The sequence below is a fragment of the Phocoena phocoena genome, chromosome 3 (genome assembly GCF_963924675.1).
Source record: "Phocoena phocoena chromosome 3, mPhoPho1.1, whole genome shotgun sequence".
Taxonomy (NCBI): domain Eukaryota; kingdom Metazoa; phylum Chordata; class Mammalia; order Artiodactyla; family Phocoenidae; genus Phocoena; species Phocoena phocoena.
In genome coordinates, this window is record NC_089221.1 from 145,522,907 (window position 1) to 145,540,056 (window position 17,150).

The 17,150-nt window shown below is 46.4% G+C and overlaps 1 protein-coding gene across 3 annotated transcripts in view; it reads right to left on the minus strand.

Annotated features, from left to right (window-relative positions):
- SLIT3 (slit guidance ligand 3) overlaps positions 1-17,150 on the minus strand; it is a 611,339-nt gene that overhangs the window by 125,834 nt on the left and 468,355 nt on the right. For all 3 annotated transcript variants that reach the window (XM_065875016.1, XM_065875017.1, XM_065875015.1), the window contains one exon: positions 8,041-8,182. In XM_065875016.1, coding sequence (XP_065731088.1) covers positions 8,041-8,182 — 142 coding nt within the window. The remainder of the gene's footprint in view (positions 1-8,040; positions 8,183-17,150) is intronic.

Here is a 17,150-nt window from a genome sequence, read left to right on the forward strand (position 1 = left end):
AGAGAAAGTGAAGTCCATATACTAAAATAGCTTTCCCAAAGTCCCAGGAAAGTTTAAGGGGTGAAGACCCCAGTACTCATTCTGAGACATCATGCAGTCTCTGCAGAAGTAGGTATGTTGTAAAAAGGCTGTAGGAGTTGAGGGAAGATGGAATATAGATGCATGTGTGTGTATATACACACACACACACACACACACACACACACACATATATAACAATATATGTATAAAATATGCAAATAGAGTGCAAAGGTGTGGCTTTGAACAAAGAACAAAGAATTCCCATCTTAGCCTGTTAACCCTGGCAGGGACGTTGCTGTGTATCCTGTACGCTCTACCCTTGCACACTCTGGGGATGGTCTTTATTTCTGCAGTCTCTCTGCCTCTTATGCTGCTGTGGGTACCCGCTGGACATGCAACACCCTTACAGGGTGCCAAGGCCAGGACATGATGTGGGTTAGCCTTGCCCCAGGGGGCATTAGAGCTTGTCAGTGTACTTCAGATGTAAAGTTAAGGCAAGGGTGAGGATAATAACAGTAAGAGCTACTATGTATCAGCTTGTACTTGTAAGTCAGGCATCAGACTAAGAGCTTTGCACCGTACATCTAACTTAGTATTGACACCTCTCTGAGGCAGACCCTGTTTGTTATCACTACTCCCACTTTAAACATGAGAACACCGAGGCTCAGAGATGTTAAGTAAGTCACTTGTCCATATTCACAAAGCCAGGAAGAGCTACAGCCGGGACTCAAACTCAAGTTCATCCAATTGGAAAGCCTGCAGTCTCAGTCACTGAGCTTCGCTGAATACCGTTTGCTGCGGAGGCACCTCTATTCCTTTAGTCATTGCCCACTTATCCTCAAGAAAACTGCCCCTCGGTCAAGGAAGGAAGTCTGGGGTGTGTGTGCACACGCACGTGTGTGGGCACACACACAGGCTCTACACAGCAGCAGCCTCTGGTGGGTTTTACATGGCTTGGAACAAGCATGCAAAGATCCATACTCCCAGTGACAAGAATTCAGTGTGAAGGACAAAAAGCAGCTTTAGCATCAGCAAAAACTGTCACATTTAGGGATGTGTCTGAAGCCAGCGGCTGTCTTTGGTCTCTCTTAACTGGCACATGTGTCTTTCTTTGGCAAACATTCTTCAGGCTGCAAACTGATTTAATAGAACTAGCATAAAAACAAACATACAAATCAAACATCTGAGCGTCTTCCGGCACTGGCAGAAACAATGCGAACATCTGATGGGGGTTTCAGCCATTTGCGTTCTGTATTGATTTGCCCTAGTTCTTCAGTGCTTCCTTAATGATCTGTCATTCGCAAACACGCGACTGAACACAATATATTTCTAGCAATACATAAGTCAACGTGATGCCAGAGGGACTGGCAGGGGCATAGCTAGTGCAGGGCCATGGCAGCAAGTCACCTGATAAAGAGTTTCTGGAGCTGGATTCGAATATTGGTTGCAATAATGGTGGACATCTACCATTTATTGAGGGCTTTCTATATATCAGACACCGTGCTCTTCACACACTGGCTCATTTTATTCCTTCAACAATACTACAAAGCAAGTAGTATCACTAATACAATAACAACAGAGCTGAGGCATGTGGGCATATGTGACATGAGTCATTCCTAACCAGCTTTGCAGAGCACCTGGCATTGCCTACAGAAAACAGAGGTGCAGACACAGAGCCAGATTTGCTCTTCTTATTATATGCATATTCTCAGATGCCTCCAGCAGAGAAATCTTTGTCATCAACTTAGAAAAAAATGAGAACTTGAGACTAAAGCATTCTATCATGTCACATATGTGACATGTGCACAAGCTTTTTCCTTTTAGATTCCACTTAGGAGCTTTCAAACGTTGTGCTAACTTTCTATGCAATTAGGTTATATTATTTAATCTTCATGGAGAATCTCTAGTAGGGACGATGAGCCCCATTTTGCAAAGATGGGAACTAAGTGAAACATGAGATGTTAAGAAAGGTACCCAAAGAGGCAGAACCGGGATCCAAACCCAGGACTATCTACCACAAGGCTCTGTTCTTAATTATTCTGCTACCTGATCAGCTTCACCTTTATCCCACCTGCCCCCAACCCACCCCATCCCCCCTCCTTCCACATGGCAGCCCCCCAGAAACCTCACGTCCTCAGAAGAAGATGTGGTATGTATATACAATGGAATATTACTCAGCCATAAAAAAAGAACAAAATAATGCTATTTGCAGCAATGTGGCTGCAGCTAGAGATTATCACACTAAGTGAAATAAGTCAGGAAGAGAAAGACAAATACCATATGATATCACTTACATGAGAAATCTAAAATATGGCACACGTGAACCTATCTACAGGTCAGAAACAGACTCACAGACATACAGAACGGACTTGTGGCTGCCAAGGGAGAGGTGGGGGAGGGAGAGGGATGGACTGGGAATTTGGGGTCGGTAAATGCAAACTATTACATTTAGAATGGATAAAAAACAAGGTCCTACTGTATAGCACAGGGAACGATATTCAATATCCTGGGATAAACCATAATGGAAAAGAATATAAAAAAAGAATGTATATGTGTGTAAAACGGAGTCACTTTGCTGTACAGCAGAAATTAACACAATATTGTAAGTCAACTATGCTTCAATTTTTTTAAAAAAGGAAAAGAATCCCGGATGTTGATGATTTCCAGAGCCCTCCAGCCCTTTTGCTCTGCTGGCTGCTTTTTTTTTTAAACTTTTCTCTCTTTTTAAAAATGTCCCTGGTGACCAGTATGACGGGGGCATATTTGCTTTGTTTAGCAGATAAACCATTGTTTATCTCCCCACCCCAGATAAACAATGGGGTTGAAGTGAGGCTAGGTGGAAAATGGGGCTACCTTTTCCCCTAGATGCTTCTGATTTATGATTTGACATTTAAGTCCATCCACAACCTTTCTCTGGCAACTAAATTTACCTGTTATAGCCAAGGGCATGAGACTCGGGATGACACTATGTGGAGGTATAGAGCAAAAATGGAAGAAGATGGGACAGAGATGAAGATGAGGTTCTAGGTACAGATGGCCCCTCTCGAGCCCTGAGGCCAGGAGGGTGGAACGAAGACCACAGAACAGAAGAACGTGTGGGCCTCTGGCTCTTCCCAGAATCTATCCCTGCTAGAGGCTGGAGCGGGTTCAGAGAAACGACACGGAGCAGCAAGAACAGTGCTGTTGGTGGGAGCTCAGTTTTGAGGAAAATCTGCAGTGAACTGTCTCACTGTGGGTTCTCTGGAAGAAAGCTGTTTTTAAAGGAATTGGCTCTGCTATTCAGGGAGACCAGTGCACACTTCTCGGAGCTGCTTTGGCTTTGAAAAAAATCTAAAAGAGTCTGCCAGATTGCTTTGCATGAGAGATAGACCTTCCTTCCCCTGAATGTTGGGGAGTGTAGAACCCCTCCCAAGGTTCAAGAGCATCACTGCCAGCTAAGGATTGCACATATAGGGAACAGAGAACCAGATGTGGTGCAAAGCGACGCTAAAGAGAAGGAGAAATCTGGGTTATATAGGTGGCTATGGACATGAGGTGGAATTCTTGATGGTAAAAAGAGAAGTCATGTTCAGATGTCTTTAGGATGATAAATCAGACACTTCCTGTGCATCTTGGGGTGCATACTACAGTTTCTACTCTCTGCTCCCTCTTTCTCATCTTTCAACCTCCCCCACCTGCTGGTCTTCTCTCATTGATAAGAGGATGAACTTTAACTGCTCAAAAGACTTTTAGGAGGGGCTTCCCTGGTGGCGCAGTGGTTGAGAGTTCGCCTGCCGATGCAGGGGACACGGGTTCGTGCCCCTGTCCGGGAAGATCCCACATGCTGCGGAGCGGCTAGGCCCGTGAGCCATGGCCACTGAGCCTGCGCGTCCGGAGCCTGTGCTCCGCAACGGGAGAGGCCACAATAGTGAGATGCCCGCGTACCGAAAAAAAAAAAAAGACTTTTAGGCCAACACACAGATCCCCAGGCACGAGCTTCATTGCCTTAAGGAACAAACAGGTTTCCTCTGCAAAGGTCTCTCTTACACGTCACCTCTCCCAGTATATAACCAGAGAATCTTGCCTCATCTGCTTTAATGCCTCAGCTTTATTTTATCACAGAGGAGAATGAGGCAAACACAGCAAGAGAAGTTCTAGGCAATCTGTCTGGCGGGTCGTGTGTGCCCGGTCAGCAGGGGCAGCCTTATTTCCATGTCTGCATACATTTGCATGAACATGAGCTATTGCCAGGCTCAATTCACAATGCAAGTGTCTAGCCTAATTCTTGAACCTGTTCTCTCAACCATAATCTTCAAAGAACTGACGGAGCTTTATGGAGGGATCTTACGCAGGTAGCTTCAGCTCCCGTGATGTGGTTTCCAACCTTTCTCACCATGCCTTATATAAAAGTGGTGGTAGTAGTAGCCGCAGTTGTAGTAAAATAATACCAGTCGCTGCTAACGTAGTATGTCCTATGTGCCAGACCCAATACTAAAGAGCTGATAGCACATATTCATTTCACTTTCACACAAACCATTGAGACGGTACCACTAGCCTCTGAATTTTTCAGTTGAGTAAACCAAGACTCAGAAACGTTATTTGCCAATGGCTGAAAGGCAGGGCAGAGCTAAAATGTGGGTCTGCCTGAATTCACGGTCTACACTCTTAAGACCGTGCTTGTTGTTTGTGGCTGCTTATTTTTAGAAGTACTCTAGCTAGGTTGGCCGTTCCCAGACTTCTAGATTTCATAGGCTAGGTGGTTACAGACCTCTTATTTTGTCAATTAAGGCAATCTCTGTATGTCTATTATACATAACATTTATATATAGACTTATATTTATAATTATATAATAATAATTACACATATGATTAAACACATATTTATATTACACACACATACTCATCCTTCAGTGGCCATCATTTTATAAAACGAAGAGTATTTTTAACAACAATGATAACAGAGTAAGGAAGTCTAGAAATTTAAAGGATACTTCTTGAAATGGAATATTTTTGCTCAATGCAAAAATATCACATTGTTCTTGTTATTCTTTTTTTTTTTTTTTTTTGAGGTACGCGGGCCTCTCACTGCTGTGGCCTCTCCCGTTGCGGAGCACAGGCTCCGGACGCGCAGGCTCAGTGGCCATGGCTCACGGTCCCAGCCGCTCCGCGGCATGTGGGATCCTCCCGGACCGGGGCACGAACCCGTGTCCCCTGCATCGGCAGGCGAACTCTCAACCCCTGCGCAACCAGGGAAGCCCTGTTCTTGTTATTCTTACTTGACCTCATTTAAGGAAAAACTCAGTAATAATCAGACAGCCTTTCAGAAATAACTAGTCTAGCTTGTCAACGTTCCTTTTAAAATTCAATGTCCAGGTGTGAGCCCAATGGCCCAGGTATGGTCTGGCCTCCATGGGTCGCATCTCCAGTGGGGACGTCTGTAATTTCTCTCCCCCAGACACCTGAGCTGTGTGCCCGTGAGGCCCAGGCTGGAGGTATAGGGATGTAGAGTGGGAGAGGCGGGTGGGCAGGCCCGAGCTCCCGAATCAGGGCAGGCGTGGGGACGGCTGTGGTCTGAGACCTGGTCAGCGGAAGGTCTGTGGTTGCCAAAGAGAAAAGATAAAAACTGGCAGATGGAAGGGGAAAGGAACAAGGCGGGGCAGAGAAAGAAAGGAAGGTGCTATGGGAATCTGAAATGAGATGAATGTTGGCAGGAATTCTGTCTTGGCACCCTTGTTGGGAGGCCCAGAGTCCTACCCTGGCATGGATAGAGGGGATGGCTCTTGTAATGAGGAGCACAGGGTTAAATGGGTAGAGAAAGAGACTGGGCTGGGGAGGAAGGTGGGAAGACTGTGGGTGCAGAGAGGGAAAGAAGGGGGGCGTGGATCAAGGGAGGGAGAAAAAGAGATGGGGGAACGGTACAGAAAAGGCAGAGAGGAGGGACAGGTGTAGGGTGAAATGGGGGACGAAGGGCAGGGGGTGGGGACGGGTGGGACAGGTGTGAGGTCTAAGTGAAGTCCCAGGAAGGAAGGGCTCTCCAAGGCTAGAGCAAGGGACCACAAGGAGTGAAGGCGAGTCACAGTAAAGCGCAAAGGGAATTCACTGTTGGTTTTTGCTAAAAGAAGACTGACGGCTGAGTGAAGGTGGAGGAAGGTACAGAAGGTGTGGATTTCAGGGCCAAAAGAACACAAGTGGCTGACTAGCTGCTGCCTGTGGGAAGGGTGTGGAGGCATGGGTTGTGTCCACTGGGGCTGGGGAAGAACGTTTGAAAGGGAATCAGAGAAAAGCTGACAAAGCAACTGAAGAAAGAAGAAGCAAAGGCTCCCCTGTTGTAAGTTATATGTTTCTTCTCATCTCAATCAGGGTGAAACCAAAGTCATTAAAATGATCCGGCCCCTCATTACCCCTCTGACCTCATTCCCTGACACTCTTCCTTGTGTTTCCTCTGACCTCATTCCCTGACACTCTTCTTTGTGTTTCCTCCACTCCAGCCACACTGGCCTTCTGGTATACCAGGCACAGTCCTACCTCAGGGCCTTTGTGCATGCTGTCCCCTCTATTTGCAATACTCTCCTCCAGATATCCACTTGCTTTTTCTCTCACTCACTTCTTTATTTTTCTCCACCGAACCTACCATCTTCTAACATAATAATTTAATTCACTTTGTTCTGTTTATTGTTTGTTGCACTGTTCTCTCAACTAGAATGCAAGCACCATAAAGGCAGAAATTTGGTCTGTTTTGTTCACTGCTGCTCCCTAAGCACAGAACAATGATTGGACCACAGTGGGCTCACAATAGATGTTTGTTGACTGAATGCATGAATGAATGAAAGGGTCAAATGGGTCATCTATTGGAATGCACTGGGAACAGAAGGGCATGCATAAGAGGAGAAAGAGGAAGGGGGGAGGGGAAAAGGGAGGAGGAGGAAGGAGAGGAGGGGGAGGGGGAGGGAGAGTAGGGAGAGGAGATGATGCAGCAGAGAGGTGAGGGAAATGTATACAATATCTTTTATTTGGAGGGATTTTATCTAACGATGTTTCTGGTTGGGGGGGTTCCATCTAATCACGTGTTTAATAAAGCCATCTAGAGATGAAGGTAGAAATGAAAACAGTTATTGTCATGTAAAGAGTGACCTTCGGGTCAATGTTCACTGACCCTCTACTCAATCCAGAATGAGACACTGGCCATTTTCTAACATATGAGAGAAGAGTGGACAAGATTAAGCTACGGGGACACACAAATTTTACTGGAGTTTTGGATACCTGTGCACACACATAGACATACACAATCTTGTCTCATTACCTAAAGGCCTCATCTAGACGACAAAAATCTGATTTGAAGTGATTAAGAGCTCCGTCTCTTGCTCAGTAATAGTAGCTGTGAAATCAGTTCATTATTTGTATACTTTCCTCCTCCACCACCATTTTATAGAAGGCTTGCCCTTCTGTCAAGGGCTATACTAAGTGCTTTACATGTGGTATTTCATTTAGTTTTCACAATGACCCGTTCAGTAATACTATAATTATCACATTACTATAAATGAGAATACTAGAGACGAGGGAGAGCAATTGTTTTGCCCATAATCACAAACAGCTAGTACATGGTAGAGCCAGGATATAATCCCGGGGTGACTCTAGGGCAGGGACTGGCCAACCTTTACTGCAAAGGGCCAGACAGAAGATATATTAGGCTTGGTGGGCCGTAAGTTCCTTTGTCACAACTATTCAGTAATACCCTACAAGAACAGCCATAGGCAATACATAAATGAATGGGTGTGGCTGTGTTCCAATAAAACTTTATTTACAAAAATAGGTGGTGGACATACTTGGCCCATGGGCTGTCATTTGCTGACTGTGCTCTAGAATCTATGCTCTTGACCCCTGAGCTATCATACCTGGGAAAGCCTGGAAAGAGAGCAAAGAGATTGCTGAGTGCTTTCAACAGTCAGCTCTAACAGCCCAGCATGCCGCCAGCCTGTGGGGGACTGGCTGAGACCAAGAGGCGAACTCGCCAGGGACAGAGGGCGGCAGACAGGCACTTACATTTCAACGATGCCCTCTGGCAAGTTGGCGGGGATCTCCATCAAGCCCTTCCCTCGACAGTCCACGATGTTATTACTGCAAGTGCAGGCTGAAGGGCAGGAGATGGAGTTGGCATTGCAGGATGGAGGCTCTGAGTGCGGGCCTGTGGGATCACAACACAATGGTCAATTCATGTCAGTGTCAGCAGCCGCCTGGGCTTCTGTGTCTCTTAACCAGCTTCCCAAGGAGGCAGCGTTACCTGACCAGCTACCTGAAAAATCATCACCAGCTAATATCGGCCCTCAGCTGGGAGACACAGCTGCCGCTGGCTAAACATTCAGCCAAGAGGAGAGAGTCTACCCTTGACCTGACCATTTCTAGATTGTTCCACTTGCTCTGTCATCCCCTCATCCTTAGTCTTTCAGAGACAGAGTTGCTCTCAGAATCAATCACACATGAAAATATGCCACTGGTATGCAAAGAGCATACACTGGGACTACTTTTTCAGGGAGTCCAATGTCTGAATGACATTCCAGGGTTTTGGGCTTTTATCTGGGGCTTGGATACTACATGTAGACACACCTTCATTTCTTTCTCAAGTGGCTGGAAATCACTATCAAAACCAAGTGGGAAGAGAAAAGGTGACAGAATTTCCTCACTTGGGGCACTGATGTTGCCCAAGTGTCAACAGAGCCATCAACAGTGACATCCAAGGCCTTTTCTAACAGCTTTTATGTCCAAAGAACATGCAAATAAAACTTATCTCATTAGAAAAAAAGTGAATAAGTTATTACATATTTTGGAATCTTAGTTTTTTTTTGTTTGTTTGCTTGTTTTTGTTTTTTTTGCGGTACGCGGGCCTCTCACTGCTGTGGCCTCTCCCGTTGCGGAGCCCAGGCTCCAGACGCGCAGGCTCAGCGGCCATGGCTCACGGGCCCAGCCGCTCCATGGCATGTGGGATCTTCCCGGACCGGGGCACGAACCCGTGTCCTCTGCATCGGCAGGCGGACTCTCAACCACTGTGCCACCAGGGAAGCCCGGAGTCTTAGTTTTGTTTGAGGTGAGAACCCATATGAATTTATCACAAAGTGGTAAAAAACCCAAGAAAATGGCAAGGAAGGAGCTTATTTAGAAAGCCGAATGAAGATAAACATAGCAAACTAACTCAAGATTCAAAGAGTCATAAGAATCTCAATCCCTTTCTCTGGTGGTCACACCAAATTGCTAACAGAAGTAAATTCAAACATTTTAAAGACACTGTATAACAGCTATGACTGTTTCTTCAAAGTAAGGTAAGAATCGCAAACCTGTGGTTAGTCTTTCAACTGTGGACACTGTGGTCCAAAAGGTAAACTCAACCCAATGGCCTTCTCAGGACCTTATCCCATTCCTGGGGATCCAGCTAGCAGGGATGATTTCAATGTCTTTCCAGATCCACCTCCCTGAGCAAAGGGCCATGGGCTGAGACCAAACTCAGACTAACTCTGCAAACATCCTCACTGCTCAGACATGGACCGTCTGGCTGGGGACTCTTGGAGAGAGATTAAATGTGAAGCATGGAAAATATCTGTAGGCAAAGATGATTTTGGTTTGGCCCCTGGAGAGGCTGAGGCTGGGAAGCCAGAGCGAGTCTAGCTACAGTGGTAGAATCAGAGGACTGACTGGGCCTGGGGCAAGTCCTTGTTTGGACAGTGAGTGAGCCTTAAAGCAGAGGCTCCCCTCTCCACGTTCAACAGTCCCTATACTTGGGGGTGGTCCTTCTGCAAGACTCAAATCGATGCCTATGGCTTAATTTGGAACATTTACTTTGCCAGAAAGTGCAACCCAGTGACCAAAGATTCTTACTTCCCTTGGCCTCACTTTCACACACACACACACACACACACACACACACACAATTTAAAAACATCCTCTTAAGTGGAACATTCGAGCAAATATTCTTGTCTAGGGTACAAGGACTTCAAACTCTCCAGTGTCACACTAGTGGATCTAACAGAGACCATGGAAAATGCCAGAGAGATGACAACTTACATTAAAATTCCCAAGTGGAACATTCTCTGAGAGAGAGGTGATGCTGGCTTTGTTCCAAACTGGGCAAGTTTTTACATTTCTGAGAAAATGACAACCCCAGAGAGCCAGCCTGTAAGAACCTCAGATCAGGAATGAGACTGTTGTGGCCAAGAGTGTGGGCTCTGGAGTCCCACTGGCTCAATTTGAACCCTGGTTCTATCCTATCATCCTTATGTCCCCGTGCCTCAGTTTTCCCTACCTGTAAAATGGGGAAAACGACAATACTTACTTCATAGCATGGCTTTATTGCTAAGGCAAAGGAAATTAATGCATGTAAAATATCAATATTTAGAAGGGGCATTGGCAAAGAGTTAGCGCTTAGTCGTGTTATTTGTTATTGTTTTTGTTGCTATTATTATTATCATTATTTTTTGGACTGCAGGCGTCAGGGCTTTTGAAGTGTAGATGGTGCTCCCCAAAGAAAACTGCCACGCCTGGCCCTGAACATCAAGGGGCTCCGGTGCCACATCCCGCACCTTACTGGAGGGGAAGCATCAGGGGCTCCATGGAGCCCTGAGCCTGAGCGCTTGTCTTTCCATCCACCGAGGCACAGGGTATCAGAAGGCCATCCCTCTTTTGATCTGTCAAAATATTACTTAATGGGGTGTGTCAGAAAAGAGCGGAAGAAAGGCATTATGTTTTAGGGCTCACATGGGCAACAGAAAGTTCTGAAATGGAGTTTCTTCAAAGGTACCCCTTCTGACTTCTGTGCTGAAATGAATTCTGTTTCAACCAGACCCAGGCTGCAGCCTTGAGTCCCTCTGGGAACGAGCTGTGTCTTTCACAGGGTGGCTCTGATTTGGAAGAAAGGGTGTGCTACATTGCAAAGGATGTTGTCAAGGCCAAAGAGGATTTGAAAAGCTTCCTTAACCAGGTCACTAACGACACCTTTTATTACGCAGAGAGAAACAACAGTAATTATAGTCTCTGTCAGCATCCCGGGCTGGCAGCTCCCCAGCTAGGTATTCACACATGGCAAGGATGCTACTCTCTGGTTGAAACAAAACACTTCAGGTTTAAGCCGGGGTTGAAAGATGAGTTTGTTTTCCCTGGCTACATTCCCCCTTAATCAATGCTGGAGGAACCAAGCCTATTTCCCTCTGGGTCTCTGAGTCCTGTGTGGTGGGAGTCCTCCTTCCCCTTTGCTTTCTGTCTCTGGACAGAGTGAGACTAGCATATAAATTCTACAAGGTCAGTGACCTTTTCTGTCTTATTCACTATTATATTCTCAGTGCCTAAAAGAGGGCCTGGCACAAAACACTCAATAAACACACCTTGGGTGAGTGAGAGGATGAATACATGAATGAAATTGCCCCAGAAGCCTTAGAGACATGGGGACTGAATGCCACCAAGCTACGGAGGTGAACGATTCTTCTGGAAGGACCGTGAGGGGAGGTGCCCTGAGTTCTGAGTGCCCTGGGCACTGGTCCATAGCATCAGCCTCAGAGTGGGGAAACGGAGTGGAAATGGGTAGACAGGACTCTCATGACTGAAGCTCAGGTCTTTCTATCACAGCAAAGGCCATCTGTCCAGTCCCCTGAGGCCCCCTCTGAGCCTAGCTCACCTGCACAGGTCAGGTGTCCTAGGTCCTCTGTCGACCTCTGTCAGCAAATCCATCCCTCCCAGCCTTTCCTGTCCACACACATTGAGGCTAAAGAGAGTGATGCAGGAGACAGTAGATTTCCAAGGGGGACAAAGCGAGGAAACACCTACCTTTCTACCCAGAAAATACTATGACTACAAGCTAGGAAGAAGAGAGGAACGCGAGCAGAGTTTTTATATTGGGGTAGAAGGAGTCTCTGCGTCTCCTTGATGGAAAGGGTCTCTCTAGGTGTGTGCCTACCTGCATGGACGTGTGTGTCCCTGTTGTATAATGCGTTCTCAGGGGGGCTAGATATCCTCATGGTCCTCGAGGGAGCCTGCCGGCTGGTACCACTGCCTCTTCTCCCTGGCACAGCAAGGGCCTTAAATCAGAGCGCACTGATGAACCAGCAAGCAGACCCCCTGTCATGTACTTTCTAAGACGTTCTCTTATAAACTTAGGAGTGCATGTGGGCTTGTTCTTCCTTTCTTCATTTTAAAATAAGTGCCCAGGGGCTTCCCTGGTGGTGCAGTGGTTGAGAGTCCGCCTGCCGATGCAGGGGACACGGGTTCGTGCCCCGGTCCGGGAAGATCCCACATGCCATGGAGCGGCTGGGCCCGTGAGCCATGGCCGCTGAGCCTGCGCGTCCAGAGCCTGTGCTCCGCAATGGGAGAGGCCACAACAGTGAGAGGCCCACGTACCGCAAAAAAAATTAAATAAAATAAAATAAGCACCCAGGTTCTCTGCTCTCAGAACTCTTCCATTCCCAGTGCTAAAATGCTACTGCCCTGGGGTGGAAGGATGTCCTGATCAGAGTAGGGAGATGGGGATGTGGGCCGAGTACCTGTCTCTCTTCTGGGGGCCCATCTCACCTTTCCTTAATCACTGCAGCTCTGGAATTTCAATCTGGAGCCAAAGCCACCTCTGTGCCTAATAAGGAGGTAGCTGAGATGCCCAGCCTCCCTTCAGATGTCTCCTAAGACTCCCTGGACTGTGGCCTGATGTCTGGAGGGAGGGCAGAGCAGAGCTTGGGGGGAACGGAGGTGCTGGCCCTTCCCGCTCTTACTGGTCATCAAGGGAGCTGCTTCCCAGCCCAGGGGGCCGTCAACGAGCGAGAGGGCAGGAACGTGTTCCCAGCTAGACCTCTCACAGGGCAAGTGCCTGTGGTCACCAGCATGGACATTGTACCAATTATCCTCCCTCTGCTGACTGCACCATTCTCCCTCTGGGTCTGAGAAAGAAGAAAGATGGAGAGGTGACCGGGGATATGATGACTGCCCAGCTCTGACCCCATCTTTGTTCTTCTGCTCATTGGCAAATGGAAATGATCATCACCCTGAAAGCCAAAGGCTCTAACTTGTCTGCCCAGATGAGTGGGGCAGAGGTCACCGAGCTCCAGACCCAGAGAGGGCCATGGAGATGGTGGGGGAAACAGAAGCCCTGAGAGAGGAGTGTACCTGCCCGTGGACACAGTCGTGGCCAATCTAATAATGACCATCATTCTCATAATAGTAGCTAACGTTTATAGGATGTTTCTTATGCACTGCATTGCGTGCTTTGTATATATCACCTCACTTGATCCTCAAAAAACCCCTGTCGTAGATCCATTATTATTATTCCCATAATAGAAGGGCTCTTCTACCATCTCCTCTGCCAGAAAGACACCCACCATGCCTCTCTATTGCCATGAAGTGGAAAACCATCAAAGCCTTGGAATCTCAGGAAGCAGGAAAGGAGGCTCAGGGGTGAGACATGTATTGTGTCAGCTACCCTGGAGATGGCTGGACACTCTTGCATTAGAGCCGTTGTTTCTTTCTGTCTTTAAAGAGGACTTCACCCAGTAGAGTGTGGAGAGTTGGAAAATCAACTGGCCTCGTGAGCCCGTGGAAATAAATTAATTCCACTATTCAAATTAAGCATCCCTGTTGGCCTCTGGTCTTTCAAAAGCCAACAACAGACTGCAACGACAATGGGACTTGAGCAATTATGATGAGAATATAAATGAACGTGATTTAAATACCAGAGGCATGATAATTTGGAGAATGGCTAAATAAACCTAATAATCTCATTCCTTCAATGTCCAATTATGGTGTTTTAATTAAAACCTCCTAAGGAAATGGGTGGCTAGTCATGGCTCACCTTAATTAACTTTATACCTAGTAACTAGTCTCAAATTAAAAAAAAAAAAAGAAGTAGAAAGTTTCTTGTTTCCAAGGAGATACACCTATTTCATTTTTAATAATAACTGAGGAAGAGTTTGTTGAGAGGCTCTTAGGATCCAGCACTATTCTAGGTATTGGGGCACCGGAAAAAAATGTAAGACATGGCCCCTTATTACTAGAAGACAAGATTAATCTTCATGAAAATATATCTCACATTCAAAGGCAAAGGACAGATACATGTGAAATGGGTGGACAAACCAATGGGTTCAAAGATATTCAGAGGAAAGAGATAACTGACTCAAGAGGTCAAATATTTAGCTACTACCCTTGAGTTACAAATTGTAACTGGTAGAAACTTTCTCAGATTAAGGGATCAGAAAATTGACACACGGAAGACAAATCCTAGAGTTTAAACTCCAAAATAAGCCCTTTAGCTAAGGATGGAAAAAAAAAAATTCAACTTGCAACTCACGTGAGCCTAATCATGGCCAAAGCAGAACCTTTTCTCCAATCTGCTGTATGAACTCATAAAGTCCACTGAGGGACCCTTCTAGTCCTAGGGCCCTAACTTCCTCTTAAAACAAGGAAAATTAACAGAGAAATCCTTTCAGCAAGAGCTAAAGGAAACCAAGCAGTCCTGTTGCATATCATAGAAAACTGTTAATAATAAATAAAATAAGAGTCTCCCACCCTTGTGAAAAATGCCCAGCTGTCTCCCGCGGAGAGGAAAATAAATGCCCTCGATTGAAGGGGACCGTTGACAGAGGGGATGAATTTTGCCAGAGTGCGCCACTAGCAATTTCTGGGTTAGCTGCGGTGATAAGGAACCAGTAGGCCGGACTTCTGGGGAGAAGAGGCTGGGCTCCAGACAGCCAGATTTAATTCAAAGGCAGATATCAGGGACTTGGGCAGGCAGGGCCCTCACAGGCTGAGAGAGATAAAGCTCTTTCCTGTCTCTGGAGTCATGCGTTGGGTGAATTTTTCGATACCGTGTAGGGGCGCAGGGAGGTTTTTCTAAGGCTGCCTCAACAGGGGCCACTGGTGATGAATACGCATAGGGATGGTTTAATTGCTGCCCCGTGTCTTTCTTTCTCCTGAGCAGACGACTTCTATTTTTAAAGAGATGTCCATGCTCCTCCTTTCTTGACTGAAGTCCTCCTCCTGCGGGTTATGGGAGGAATAGCTTAGATGAGGAGGGACCCTGGTGGTTTTGCAGCTTTAAACAAGGGCCATCAGGCCTGTCCCAAACCGCCTCATTCGGATGCCTCGCTGGGCTCTGCCGTGAGGCAGGGCCTGCACCCTCAGAAGTGGGCTGCATCTCATGGTAGGGAGGTTGGTCGGTACATGAAAATAGCCCATTTCTTTGACCTCCTGTGCGTGCACAGGCTGTCTTGCTCCACGCTGCTTCCCCTGGCATCCTTTTATCACAGCCTCACCACCTACCTTGAACAAATCATGAAAGACGTAGTACTTTGGGGAGAGGGTGCTCCTCCTGAACCTCGCTAATGAGGGCGGTTGTTCATTCGTTACAGATGTTCAATTCACCAGTTCTCCCCGCCATTGTACCTGACTTACTTTTCAGAACGTTGCCCTGCACAGCATCCTATTTTGATGCCTGGGAAAAGCATCTAAAATATTCCCCCACGCATAGGGGCCCTAATATGTCCCTCCCCTAAATTCATACTACTAGTGAGAGGGTGGAGATTAACAGCATATTCATGTCTGCAGTCTGTGGATTAAATTCTCGTGTCCTTAAAAGACACCTGGCCTCGTATGAAGAAGTTACGGCCCATCACTAGCAATGGGCTTTGATTGCTATAAACAGGGGATATGATAAAGGTCCTAGTCACCTATGTAACTATTAACCCACCTGTGAGATCCAGCTTTTTCAGAGGAGGGAGACCTGGGGCAGTAACATTTCCAGGACCCAGGAGGATCAGCCTCCCGGCCCTGGGTTTTGAGTCCTGACTGCTGCTGGGTAAGCAATGTCTCGGCACTCCCTTGATGGGAAGGTGCTTTCGTGACGAAGCATCTTCGTGTTGGCATTCGTGTTGGTGCGCAGCTTTAAACTTTGTACCCGCCCGTAATAATGTGTTTTAACCTCCTCCCTAATTAGTTTTTCTCCATAGCTTTTGGATGACTCCTGCACTCTATAATTATTTCTTTCACTGGCACTTATGCCGATATTGTACCCTTTTCCTAATAATTACTGTAATTACAGTCACTATATGTGAGTTGGGTGTCTGTGTGCTAAACGGTTTTATTATGTGTTTGATGGAAAGTGATTTCTATGTGGGCGTCTATAGCAAATTGTTGAGGTACTGCTCTGAAACATGTTAAAATGTTTTTGGGTATTAAATGACTTGATAAAGTTGTAACATGACAGGAGAAAGCATCAGAGCAGCCTTTAGAAGCCACCGGTTCCCAATTCCAGGACTGAGTTCCTGGATCTCAGGAATGCATCTTTGGGGAACTCCTCAACTGAATATTGTTTTTTTTTTTTTTGAGGAAATCAAGAGATTAGCTTACTTCCTTGCCACCAGAAAAGGGAAGAATGGATGGGATTGGGCAATGTCATGAAATGAAAAGTAAAAACAAACAAGCAAACAACATTTAGGACCCAAGGCAAAGGCGACATCCTCTGGGAAACTTTTCTCAGGTCACTCAGCCACCTCCCATCCTGGAGAGATGAGCTGCCTTCAGTCATGTGCAAGCACAGCTCTGTTTTCAGTACTGCATGGGCATCTGTGCTTCTATTACAATTCGATTACCCACAGATCAAACTCTCGTGTTTGCTCAGCATTTTGTGGGCCCACTAAACTATAATAATTCAGCTCCACTCATTAGCTCTTACCAAGTGCTGTGCATTATGCTAAGTGCTTTATATGCATTATTTCACTTAATCCTCCCACCCATCCCTGGAGTTATGGACTACGATTTTTTCTATTTTGCAGACATGCAGTAACTTACCAAAGTCACACACCATTAAGGGACAGAGCTAAGATTTCCAGCCAAGCAGGCTGACCTCATAGCCTCTATTAGCCTGACTCTCAATTTCTAGGAGCAAATGGGCGATAGGAACGGGTTTGGCCAATGCTAAAGTACCTAATGGACCCTGAGGCTTAACAGGAAGTGATTCATGAGTTCCTTGAGCATTTTCCTTTACCAGATGGCAAGAGCTTCTTTTCTGGAACACATGGAGGCACCTTAGAGTTCTTTAAGTGACTGGCGAATGCTGGGGCAACCTGCGAGGCTCCACACCGAGCTCTGGGGTGTGCGTTCAAGGCCAAGGTGATGTTAAGGAGAGCTCACAGGTG